Source organism: Globicephala melas, chromosome 3 (genome assembly GCF_963455315.2).
Source record: "Globicephala melas chromosome 3, mGloMel1.2, whole genome shotgun sequence".
Lineage (NCBI taxonomy): Eukaryota > Metazoa > Chordata > Mammalia > Artiodactyla > Delphinidae > Globicephala > Globicephala melas.
This window is the reverse complement of record NC_083316.1, coordinates 154,608,098-154,621,010: the sequence shown is the minus strand read 5'-3', so window position 1 is coordinate 154,621,010 and position 12,913 is coordinate 154,608,098. Positions and strand designations below refer to the sequence as shown.

The following is a 12,913-nucleotide window of genomic DNA, read 5'->3' as shown; positions in this document are numbered from 1 at the left end:
CTTCTGGGCACCTCTCGCCCCTCATGGGATCCTGACTTGTGCAGCCTTGGCTCACTGCCTACTGGTGTCCCTCCACATCTCTTGGCATTGTGAGGGAAGCATATCCTTCTGTCTGCCCAAGTTTAGGCTGGGAATGGGGGACAAGTGTAGTCAAGGTAACAAACAAACACAGGCATGATGTGCAAAAACACAGACATTTTGACTTTAATAAGTTATAAAACCAAGGAGCCAAATTTTACTATACAGAAAAACAAACGTACTGATTGCTGTCATCAGTAAGATAAAATGTTGTGATGTGAGTTCAGCACCAAAATGACCCATGTGGCAGCTGCCTGTCAGACAGGAGTACATAGTCGTAATGCTTCATCTGATAAAGACTTTGCTATTGAGCACCATTTATAATATACTCCAGACAAACAAACAAACGACTTTATAGTACACATGAAAGGCTTATACGTGAAATTCCATGGGTTTTCCAAAAGGAGTAGATCAGAGAGCCAGGTCCCAAAACTCCAGCACTAGTCTTCCCATGAACATGAAGTGACTCTTGGGCCCCTCAGCTGACTTTGCAGAGCAGTGAACAAAGAGGACCTCTGAGTCTCAACCTGGTGTTGGGAAACCTTGGCTCAAAGACATCCTCTGCCTTCCCCAGACTGCAGAAGCCTCTCAGCCAGCTCTGGAAGCTCCGGACTGTTGCTAAGCCAGCTCTCCACCTGTCTCAAGCTCAGTGGAAATTTGCAGTGTCTCAGAGCGGGTGAACACAGCCTTCATACACAGAGAGACTTCTGAGGACCATCTAGTCTAGAGAACTTTGTGGATATATGGCCCAAGGCACTGAGTATGGCATATGGGGCCGTGGCCACTTGGCCTACAGTTCCCAGAGGGCATCTTTCTTCCTACAGCAGAAGAGAGATCCCCCTGGGTGTGTCCCACCTGGGGCCCCTCCCTAAAGTCTTCCAGCCCCCAAGACACACAGCCCTGCTCTGCTGTGATCTGAGAAGGGAGTGTTCCCATTCTGTGGCCCCCAAGCTGGGTAAACTGAGTAATACTCTGGCTAGGGTTAGTCCGGAGCTTCCTCGACATTCCAGGATGGACCCAAGCAAGCACTGCCCAGTCCTTCAGCCCGTGAGTAGCACCAGCTGCCATGGGTTCAACCAACGAGGGAAAGCCGTGGATACATTTCCTAATGATAAAGAGACGAGGGTGCAGAAGTGCTTCACACTACATCTTGTTAAAGAAGTGATACTATGAGAGAATTCAGAAAGGTTTCTCCAGTTTGGTTCTTAGGAGCCAGCAAGCTCCTTGGAGACACTGGGACATGTATGAGCAAGTGTGGAACATGGTGGCAGAGGGGAGAGAGGTAGGCTATGCTGGGGAGATGGGGAGGCTAGTTTTCAACCATTTGGAAGGTTAAGCATCATCCCAGATGTCCCTTCACTGTTTCTTACCCCCTTACTCTGTCCCTTGGACCTCTTGCAGAGGTTCACACACACACACATGCACAGGTTCCGATAAAGGTTTTAGCACCTATCATGAGCCCAGTATTCTCATCCACAGAATGAGGAATGAAATAAGAAAGAGTTCTCTAAGATCTATGACTGGTGAGAATACAAAGGCTTTAGAACTTTCCTGGACATGAAAAGCTTAAGAATTACATGGCAGGCTAGGCCCAGCTAAGGAGCTAATGTGCTTGGGTCTTGTCATTTGGGGAAGTTTAAGCTGCATGTTCACACACACAAAAAAAGTGAGCCTTGCCCACTCACTGGACTTTCCAGCAGAGTGCATGCCTCCCTCAACCTTCCAGTGCACTTGGGGAAGAGGAGAGCCTCTCTGGGGAGCCCCGGGTCTGAGGCCAGGCTGGCCAGAGGTGACAAGCAAGGCCCGGGTTAGTGAAGATAAAAGAGGCCTGGGAGAGCCTGGGAGTGCCAGCTGGCCACCACACTCATCTTCATCACCTGCCTCACCACCTCGAAGATTGGAGTTCATGGCCTCCACTTCACCGCACTCATCTTAGTGACTGGTCAGTTAGTAAATAAATCATCGTTTCTCCCAAGAGTCCCATGGGGCTTGTGTCTCAGTCTGCAGATTGGCAGGAAATGTCCTGTGTCTCCAGCAAGGTGGTCACCACAAGGAAAAGAAGATTCCCAATCACTTGCTCAGAAACTTGGGGCAAACGTTTTCTCTCTCCGAGTTGTCCCTCCTGCCTTCCCTCATCAATGGGGGTTGTAGAACCTCTATATTCCTCTCCAACCCACACTCCACCTCAGTACAGGACATATATATATATATATATATATATATTTTTTTTTTCTTTTTACATTATTCTCCCTCTTTGTTTTCCCCAAATCTTTTGGAATCAGGAATCTGACTTCATCTCCACAACACAGGAGTTGCCATCCCATGGAATATCTCTATAAGCAAGAAAAAAAAAATGCTATTGATGCTATCTTTCCATTTTATTAGAACTTTCCGAGCATCTCTTTCTTCCTCATCTCATCAATGAGCTCTTGGATTCTTTGGTTCCTGGTCTTTTCGTATGGGCTCGGTCGTCGAGGGATTAGGTTGGGTGGCTGGACTTCATCCTCCAGGCCCTGGATTTTGTAGGGCACATCCACAGCATTGGTTTCCGGATGGTCCTCGGTGGCACTGGTGCTGGAAGTATTGAGAGGCACCTCCAGGGGTGTGCCTGGCGGAGGCTGCACCTCCATGACTAGAGTGGGCACTGGGAGGGTGGGCATGAGCTCTTCAATGTCATTGTGCTTCCCAGAGGGTGGTTCTGCCCTGTCGTCCACATTGGTGAGGTTGTCTTGCAGGTTACAGGATTTGCAGCACAGCTTATTGTAGCCTGGGATGGAGCAATAGCGAGACAAGACTTCCATCCTACAGAACATTGACTTGTCACCTTGGCAGCGGCCCTCTGAAAGAGAAAAGTGGGACAAATAACCAAAGGACAGGTAAGGGGGACCTTGTTCCCCCACAGGAAGCAGTTTTCTGGAGGAGGCATTTGAAAGAGCCCAGAGACAGCACAGAGGCAAGCGAGCTCACACAGAAAGCCTGTGTGGTTTTGATATCGGGCAGCCTTTGGGCAGGGTGGATCCGGGGACCCCACCCTTGAGTGCTGCCACACAAGCTGTGAGCAATGCTCCCCTCCTCCAAGCAGGCCCTGACTGAGTGCAAATTTTTCAGTATCTCTCAAAGTCTGAGACAGAAATGAGGCCTGTCTATTCTCAGGGAGTGATTCCAAGCTCATCTTAAAGAATGGGACTTTATCAGATGTTCACGTTTGATAGCCCAGTGGTAACCCCAATGACATTCTTTGGCACAGTTTGACTCTACAGTAATCTTTAAGCAGTAACTATAACAAAATTAAACCTAAAAAACCAATTCCTAACACCCAAAAGAGCGCATCCCAGAGCCTTGGTGGTGGCCTCACCATACTCCTCCACATTTTGTTCCCATCCTCACCCAAACTCTCCAGATGATCTTTGTTTCTGAAAAGGGACTAAATAGAAATTAAAAATCATGCAGACTTATCTGGGATTTCTTCCACTTGCCTCAACTTACTTGAGAGCCTTATGTCCTGCCACTGCTTCATCCACCACGTGGCCCTGCCACATTGAGCTTCTGGCCATTTTCCAAAGTGCTCCAGAGCTTGATGCCTTCACATAGACTAATTCTTCTGCCCAGCACATCCTCCCCTTTCTTTCCCACCCAAGATCTGGTCATCCACGGTCTGTCTTGTATGGAGAGCCCTGACTCTCTGCAGAGGCCATAGTTGTCTCTCTCTTTCCCTCTTTCCTCATGGCTGTCTTCTCCCTGGCCTGGCTCCAACCCTGGCTGCAGCTGTATTAATATGACCCATCCAACTCCTCTTGTTCTCACTCTCTGTCTTCTTCCTGAATTTTTACCCCCTTCCCTTTCCCTTAACACCTAATTTCACACACAACACAAAAATTGAGATGATTTACAAAAATTCATTCAACATAAAAGAATAAGTCATTTAACAGTATAACAGGGGATATTTGGTCCATTATAAATTCCTGATCACTGACTTCAATGGGCCCAACCCTCCAACTATGTGCCCTGCTCAGTCACTCTCTATTCTTCATAATGGGCATTTCAAACTTTTCCCACATAAACCTCTGCTGTGCCCTCCTTTCCCCTCAGTCTCCCAGGTGAACTCATCTCCTATTTAAAGGAAGGAAAGAGGGGAGGTGGGAAGGAAGGAGGGAGGGAAGGGGCAGCCACTGATGGGGACCACATCTGACATGGTTACTCTGCATTAACGCAGGGCACGTTCTACATCTGCATGTGAAGCTATGCTAGCTCACTGAAAGTTCTCACAATAACAGACGGGCAGGCCCTCTCCCATTCAGGGCCCGTGGTTCTGACATCTGCCCTCTGCATGGCCATTGCTCCAGCTTATAATTTTCCCTTACAGGCTGGCAACCTACTTAGTTGGACACCAACCTCAAACTCCTGGAGCTTCAAACACTTGGACACAACAGGCTACTAGATACCCCTCAACTCCTGTGGTCCCAAAAGTGGATTCCACATGTCTGGCCCAAGCCCATGGCCTTCACTGGCACCACCTATCTCAGAGAATGGCCCTTCATGTGCACAAGCCAGACCCCGGGCATCCCCTGTGCAGTCATCTCCAGGTCTGTCAGTATTTCCCCTGATGCTCTCAGATGTGTCCACGCTCCCCTCTCTCCTGCCTCCACAGTGCCAAGCTACCTTGCCTCTTGGCTGCAACGTGGTAAGAGCTTCCTTTCTGCCTGCCTGTCTCCATTCTTCCTCCTTCTTATCTAGCTATCCTGCTGCAAGCAGAATGATGTTCTTCAGCCGGAGATGTGACCTTGTCACCGTCCAGACTGAAGCCCTTGTATTGCTCCTCCATTGTTTTCAGGGCGAGGACCCGTCCCCTTCACCTCTCCAGTCTCATTCAGGCCTTGATTGCCTTGCTCTGCAGTGTGCTCTCTGTGGCCACAGGGCCTTTGCACATACTGTGCCTCCCCTCTTCCTCTTATCCCCGAGGCTCAGCTGAAACACATCTTCCTCAGGCAAGCATCCCTTGACTTCCCTTGCAGGTTAAATCCCCCAGTATGTGGTCTTATGGTGCCATGGGTCTCCCTTTCCCAGCATTCCATCCCAGCTACCAAGTCCACATTTAGTTGTTGGATAAGGTAACTAATGCCTGACTTTTTCATTATCTTGAAGCTCCAAAAGGCAGAGCCCCGAGCTGTATCTGGATGCACCTTTATACCAGAGCCTAGAACAGTGAATTGAAGAATGCATAAAGGTGAAAAAGACCAATGTGAATAATTGAGCAAGTACAAAGCAAGGAAATCATGGATTTTAGAATGTCAGTGCTACAGGGAAGAATACACAGAGGCACGTATCATTAGAGAGGGACCCAACCTGGACTCTGAGCCAAAATAAGGAGGAAACATGACTAGGTGCAGGATCCAGGGTATGAAGAGATAAGGACAGATAGGCTGTTTAGGAAAAGCCCTGGTCTTCCTAACCTTGAGATGGAGAAATAGGCCCACTTGTGGAGGGGAAAGGCAGATGGCCTTGTGCTGAGGGTCGATTCCAGAAATCAGACTAAAAGATGCTGAGATGTGGCTTTCAGGGTTTTAAAACCTTGGATAAAATTTTATACAGATATCCAATATCTGAGACAGATGAAACCAGAACAGTCCTGTTTGAAGCTGGGCAGGTCATGCTCAGAGCCCCTGCTCCCTTCTCCCCTCCTGGTCCCTCCCCGCTCCCTGGCAGTCACTGGGGTAAGCGTGTGGAAACCACCATGACAGCCCTCAAGGAGATACAAGGGGGCTTTGGTAATACTAGGTGCAGCATCTCCCCCAGGCTTTGGCCATCAGCTGGGGCGGGGAGGCCAGAGGCATAGGCCTCAACAAGGATGCAGCCAGGCCTAGCCGTGCTGCTGGGACTGGGGTCACCCCTGCCACACAGACACCCTCTCCTGTCACCCGTGCCTCTTCCTTCACACAAATAACAAGCATCTCCCTCACTTGTCTTTCACCAGGCTGGGATCCGAGAAGCGGGTGTCACATCAGTCTAGGGTAAGGGTCTGCCAACCACTCTTGTGGGCCAAGTCGGTCCCTCCACCTGGTTTTGTAATCAAAGTTTTATCGGAGCAGCCCTGTTGGTGGTCTGCCCACAGCTCTAGGCAAGGTTCCCTCAGCAGGTATTTCTCCTGATCTGTTTGGGCAAGGAGACTTAGTGGACGCAGTTCATCAGACACAGTTGTCTTGGTCTCCCGTCTCTTGAGTTGGGAGTCTTTCAATGATCAGAGCTCTGGGCAGGCTGACCCCAGCCACAGCTACTGTGACCCCACCCGAAGGCTGGCATCTGGAACCCGGCCCTGTGTCCTGATGCCCATCTCCATGGCGCTGGGTGGTTGTCCTTTCTCATGGCCTCCCTCCTCCCTGGAACAGGACCCCTTCATGGGAAAGGGAGGGAGAGATGCCCCCTGGCAGGACATGGCCCAGGCCCCAGATTAGGAGGTCCCTGGTTGGACCCTGACCTGCTGTGTGGTTCTTGTCAGCAAGGGGAGTGGACACACAGGCCCTGTGGCTCCTGAGGGTAGGCCTTGGGAGACAAGGCAGGCACAGCTGAGCACACCCGTGTGTAAATGTCACAGGCCAGGCGCTCAGATCTTCGGCTGCCTTGCCCTTCTCCCAACCCAGACTCTCCTAAGACTCTCCTAAGACAGACCTGTTCCCTCCCTGAACAGGTAACCCAAGGCTGACAGCTGTGCCCGGAGCCAGGGTAGTGGCCTGATGGTGGCTCAGGGCATGGTGACCTGGACACTGTCTCAGCTACTAACCCCATATTCCCACTCCATGGGCTGGGATCCCAAAGATGGGGAGAAGCTCACATGGGGCCCTTTTCCCAGCTGTGAGAACTTATCCACAAGGAGACAGCCAAGGTGTTCCTGCAAGGTGCTTGTTTAGCACTAAGGATTCAAAACTCAGAATGCCGGTGGGGTGTCTGCACGAGCTGCTGTCACATTTTGAAAAATGCCTGAGGAGGGGGCACATGCCTCAGTGGGGGAGGGGCCCTCAGTATCTACGTTGGGCAGGGTAAGGGGGACAGAAAAGTCACGGGAATCAGAAACCAAGGAAGTAATGGACCAGAATGGCACCTGCAGCCCTGCAGCACCGTTGGTCACAGAGATGAAGAGAAGGAGGCAGCAGCGTGCCAGACCCAAGCACCCAGTTTCACTGAACTTTTATTGAGTTTATTTGTGGGATGCATGACAGGAAGTCTTTCCACTGTTAGTAAGAGTAAAAGGTCATTTTCACAGTCACTTTGGCACACACTAACGTTGTCTCATAAAAAAACCAGAAAAGCAACGACAATGGAACCTATATAATACGTCATTGAATACATACAAAACACTAGTAAAATATCCCTGATAAACCAAAGTGCATATTCCGTATTGCACCTTCCCAGAGTCACTCATGTCACTCGCATTGCCTAAGTCAAAGTTGGAAGTTAACAGTCATGAGAATTAGTATGGGTTACACCGAGTATTTACATAACAGTAACTAGTGCCAGGGGAGGGCTGGGAGCTGTCCAGCGGGGATGCTATGAACAGGGGACGGGGCTGGGGAGAGTGAGGGGTGACCGGCGGGAGTGCTACACTGGTCACGCCCAGGGCCAGGCCAGTCGCCCTCTGGTGTAAGGCAGCGCCGGCAGCAGAGTGCCCGGGGCTCCAACAACAGTCAGTGCCGAAGGGCCGCTCAGGCCATGGAGCGGGTCTCCTTTCCACAGAGGTGAGCCTGTGCCTGGGGCCCTGTACAGACTGGACTGGGAAGCCTTACCCTTGACCAAAGGTGGATGAGCGGGCCACCTCCCTCTAGATTGCACTGCCTGCCTCCTGCCTGGGTTGCTAGCAGCCAATTCTGTTACCTTTCAACTTTAAGGCATCTTCTACATAGTTTTATCTAAGCAAAAAAGCGATAAAAATTGAGGTAATTCTGTAGTTGTTCACATGGGTAGGTGGCCGCATCCACATGAGACAGCCTTTCACTCTCACTCTCTCGCGCCCGTGCACAGGGTCGTGTGTGCACGATGAGAAAGGCCATTGGAGCGAATGGACAGAAAATGCAAGTGGTGGTGTGTCCTGATGTCCCACTGCGGGGACACGTCCCCTGCCTCCTCTGCTTGACCTGAACCCCCAAGGGGACAGGGTACGGGGGCCAAGGGTTGTGTGAGCTGGACACAAAGGCCACAGGAAGCAGGCCACAGTCACACGAGTCAGGAGGACACACAGCACAGGGTCAGCAGCAGCAGCAACAGCAGAGGTGGCCAGGGAGCCGCCGACACACTGCCGGAAACGGGCCGGGCGCCCAGGATGGCGAAACAAAACTGCACACCCGTGAGACCCCTCTGGCCTTGCCTCGCTGGTAAGCGGCGTTTGAAAGAGGACGGGCGGGCTCCGCCTCGATTTCCGACCCGCAGCTCCAGCCTGGAGGGATGTGGCCCCGCAAGGCGGTCACCAAGTGGTCACATTCAAACTTTGGCCTCTGGCCCCTCCAGCACCGCGACAGATCTTTGCCCCTTTAAAAGCCATCACCGCGAGGTCCTGGCACCCCCACAAGAGGCCGGTGCCCCGGGCCGTGCCGCTGCGAGACTGGCCCTCCCGGCCAGGCGGCTCCAAAGGGGACAGCCGAGCACAGAGGCCCGGAGAAAACAGATTCAACCAAGAGAGCGCTCAGGAAGAGTCAGGGCAGTTTTCCATAGAAAGAGAGGAGGGGAGCCCACGGCAAGCTCCACAAGGCGCAGGGCATGCACTGGAGGGCAGAGACAGAGTTATAAACGGGCCGGTTACTTGACGAGGTCTTCTGGACTGGTGAGTTGGGGTCTGGTCGGGACAGCCATTGAACTACGTAGCTCTTCTTGGAGGGATCGGAGACGTTTCCTAGAGGGAAAAGAAAGGAGTCTTGGCTGCTGGGGCACCAGGTCTGGGCACCCAACCCACCTACCCCAGGCAGAAGGGCCCCCTGGATTCTGGCATCCCAGGGAGGGGGTGACAGGAGGGCCCCAACTCCCCAGTGTGGCCTGCAAGGTCTCCCTCGGCACAGATGGGCCCCAAGCACCCTGTCCAGGCCCAGTCCTGCCTCTCCCACACCAAGCATCCGGGTCTCAGCTACGCAGAGTAGCTTCAGCTACTATCCCCACACGCAGGCCCTACCAGCACCTCCTTATGTCTGTACTGCCCTCCAAGTCCCCACCGTGCCCTGCTCTGGGCTGAGCAGTGCCCTGAGTGCTGGCTCTGGAAGTGCAGGGAACAAGTGAATCCTGGATCTACCCTCTCCTCAGCTGGGGGAGGCACACCCGACCCCCCGAGCTCCCTGCTCCGCAGAAGGGACTCATGACTGGATCTACGTCTTCAACGGTTGTGGGGACCGAAAGAGCTGACGTGTGTCTAGCACTTGGCCAGGCATCTACACACAGCCAGCATTCTGGTTGCTCTCCTTGCAGGGCGACAGGCGCCCCCTACTCATACAGGCACCCCCTACTCGCATGGGCATGGGCTGAGCCCCGATGTGCAGTCACTGTGAATCCGGTTTCTGTCTCCCAGACCAAAAGGGAGTGTCAGGAAGGCAGGGATGGACTGAGTCCACGCCATCCTTCACTAGGGCCTGGCCTGGAGATGAGCATGGCAAATGCCAGTTCCTTCCATTTCCTGCCAGAGAAAGGTCCCAGCCTAGGCCTGGGCGGGCTTAGCTTCTCCTTCAAGTTCACAGATGCTGAGTTCGACCAGTTGTGGGAAGAGCCGCATTTGCCTGGACCGCCGCCCTCCCCTGGGCTTGCTGCATGCAGAAGGCTTACGGGGACAGGGGCCAAGCCTGCAGATCCTGGCCGTCTCAGGCCGCTCCTCCCGGCAGACACCGAAGCTGTCGTCCATGGTTCGGCAGAGCACCGGCCGTTCCTGGGTGCCGTTGCCACAGGTTACCGAACACTGCAGGCAGAGCGTTACCAGTCAGGGCCCGCTTCCCATGCTAGGCTGGGTCTGAAAGGGCTCCCCAAGCGGGTGATCCCACAATACGCGGAAGGTGGGGAGGCACAAAGGGTAGAGGGTGAGCTAGAGGCCTGCCCTGCCTAGCCCTAGCCCCGGGCAGCTGCTTCAATCTCCTGGGCTCTAGAGTGAGTTAGAGAGAACAAATATGCAGGGCCAGATAGGGCCTGGCACTTCTGGCTTCTCAGCGAGCACCTCCCTCCTCTGGCTAGAGGAGGCCCAAGGCCCAGAAGAACTGCTATGCACTGGGGGCCACTGGGAAAGCTCTGCCTGGGTCCAGGAGGCTTCGGCAGAGGACCCTCCCTCCCTCTGGACACAAGGTTCTACACCACCAGCACCCTCACTGTCCCCTCCAGTCTCGGGCCACCTTGGCCTCACCACATTGGGAGGGACCCAAATGAGCAGTCATGCCCAGACTCGTGGCTCTGCTCACAACTCAACTCAGCCCTGCTAAAGGATGATTCTCAAGTGTTCGCCTTGTGTGTGACAAAGGGTTGACTCAGCAGACGGGGTTGCTCAAACCTGCCCAGTCCCAAGAAAGGCCTATTTTCAGGGCTGGCCCTTGGGCAACTCCTGGGAACCAAGTTCATGGAATGGTCTGTCTGGTAAGAGCGTTTTTGCGTGCCTGAGGCCTCCGATCAGGCTGCACCAATTTGTTCGGTTGGTTTACACCAACAAGATGATTTACGGTGAGCATCCGCTTTCGCTCTGGGGTCTGGGGCTTCAGTAACTGATGTCAGTCACGCAGGCACCTGATGCCTATGTGACTGATCCCCAGTGAACATCCTGGGCACCTAGATGTTTGTGCCTGGTTTCCTCCAGACTTCACCGAAACACTTTTTCCCTGTGCTGATTCTACGCTGTGTGCTTTCATTGTAATAAAGCCTAACCATGACTACAGCAACTTCTGAGCAAATCTTTGAGCCCAAGGTTGGTCCTGGCAACTCCTGACCCACCAGGCCCGGGGGCTGGATGTCAGTGCTCACATCAGCTCAGCCCTGACCCCAGAACGGCTCCTGCAGCCCGAGACTATCCTTTCCAGTCCAAGTCTAAGTCCTCCCTTGCCCGTGTTTCCTCCTGCAAGTCTGACCGGCCTTCTAGCCACACCTCTGGCCCCCAGAGACAAAAGCCCAGGCTTCCCTTTGTTTCCTGGAGCCCAGGCTGTCCCCAGTTTCCTGGGGGTCCTGTCCCCAGGAGCATGGGAGCCTTTACCCTGCAGAGTGAAGATACACATTCCACTGAGTTTCCCATAGCCATGTGGAACCACGGGTGCCCTGAGACCTACGGGATGTGGCCCAGGGCAAGAACTGCATCCAGGCCCAGGTGCAACGCCCTGGCCACTTCAGTCCCACCCAAGCTTGGTTTGGGGGCTGAGGACACAGGGCCGGGGCACTGCTTACCTGGGACCAGGGTCCGGCCCGCCACCGACCGGGACAGAGCTCACGGTTGCAGGCCCGGCGGCCCTCGGGTCGGGCGTCATTGCAGTGCTTGGTGTGCACGGAGCGGGTGGTGTTGTTGTGCAGGGGCTGAACGCAGCGCACAGAGCGAACCTGCATGCCCGTCCGCCCACAGCTCTGACTGCATGCCTCCCACTCGCCCGTGACCCACCTGTCAGGGCAGAGCAGCACACGGTCAGCCCCTGGAGAATCACCCTGGCTGAGGCCCTGGTGGACAGAAGCAAGGCAGCCTGCTCCTCCAGGCGCATCTTTACCTACTGTCAGGAAGGTGCCCTGGAGGCTAGCTGGGCCCCTGCCTGAGGGCCTGCCGACGATGAACCCCAAGCATGCCCACGGCTGGGAGATCCTGATTGGGATGTGGCCATGGACAGCCGGCCTCTGTCTCCTCTTAGGCTCCTGGCTCTGCCCTCTGGCCTCAGCTTCCGCTGACATCACCAACCCTTCCGGGCAGCAGCATGGACACACTCAGCACCTGTCCCCGAACGGCCCCCACCTGCCTTTTACCCACCATCTTCCCCACTCAGGGTCCTAAAAAAGGAACCTGGGCCCAGAAATGCAGCCCTGTCAAACCCCAGAGCCAAAGGGTCATGGCTGTGGCCATTCCAAGGCCTCAGCCTCTGGAATGAGCTGCTTGGGAAACATCTACCACCGGACCAGAAGCAAGCCCTGCACCCTCGGAGCCTCAGTTTCCCCATCTGAGCATTACCACTTGTTGTCATTTCTAAGATGCACATTATTGTTTCCGTCTAGCAGGTCTGAAGCAGGGGGGTACTGCACAGCCTGCAACATCTTAGACTCCATAGAACGTGGTGAGTGAGGAAGAATCTGTCAAACGTCTCAGGGCACGTGAGGCTCAGAGCATCCAGGGAACCCGATCCTGCACCACCCTTCACAGGAGCCCCAGGGCTCTCCCTCCCCTCCTCTAGTGGGGCTGGGGGCCGGGGAGTCCTGGCACTCACACGGGCTGGGAGCACTCCTGTGGGTTGCAAGCCCGGCGGATGGCTTTAGGCTTCGAGAGGGAGTCGCAGAAGCCTCGGTGCACCATCTTGTGGTCCAGCCTCCGGCGGCAGCCATACTTGGTGAACTGGGACCCTGAAGACGAGAGCTCGAGGGGGCTCAGTGGGACAGTATGGGCCCTCCAGCAGGCGTGGAGGGGTGGCTCCTCAGGTCACGTAGCCCCGTTCTCCCCGCCCTGCTAATGGGGTGGGGGGGTCGAGCAGGGACACATCTAGCCTGGTGTCTACCCAGCATCCCAGGCCAAGTGAGGGTGACAGGCCAGGGAGAGTAGCCCCCTTCTCTCCTGCCCTTTGGCTGGCTTCCTGGGGCAGGAGGGAAGGTTCTATTTCCTCTCCCATTGTTTAGTCATTTACTCCAACTTGAATTAATGTGCTCTGAGGACGTG

At 54.2% G+C, this 12,913-nt stretch overlaps 1 protein-coding gene across 1 annotated transcript in view; it reads right to left on the bottom strand.

Moving 5' to 3' along the window:
- Window positions 1–265: 265 nt before the first annotated feature.
- Window positions 266–12,913, bottom strand: part of ADAMTS2 (ADAM metallopeptidase with thrombospondin type 1 motif 2) — a 247,111-nt gene continuing 234,463 nt past the window's right edge. The window contains exons 18-22 of the mRNA XM_030844679.3: window positions 12,471–12,603; window positions 11,455–11,662; window positions 9,868–9,997; window positions 8,864–8,953; window positions 266–2,917 (exon numbers count right to left, since the gene is read on the bottom strand). Coding sequence (XP_030700539.1) covers window positions 2,460–2,917; window positions 8,864–8,953; window positions 9,868–9,997; window positions 11,455–11,662; window positions 12,471–12,603 — 1,019 coding nt within the window. The 3' untranslated portion in view covers window positions 266–2,459. The remainder of the gene's footprint in view (window positions 2,918–8,863; window positions 8,954–9,867; window positions 9,998–11,454; window positions 11,663–12,470; window positions 12,604–12,913) is intronic.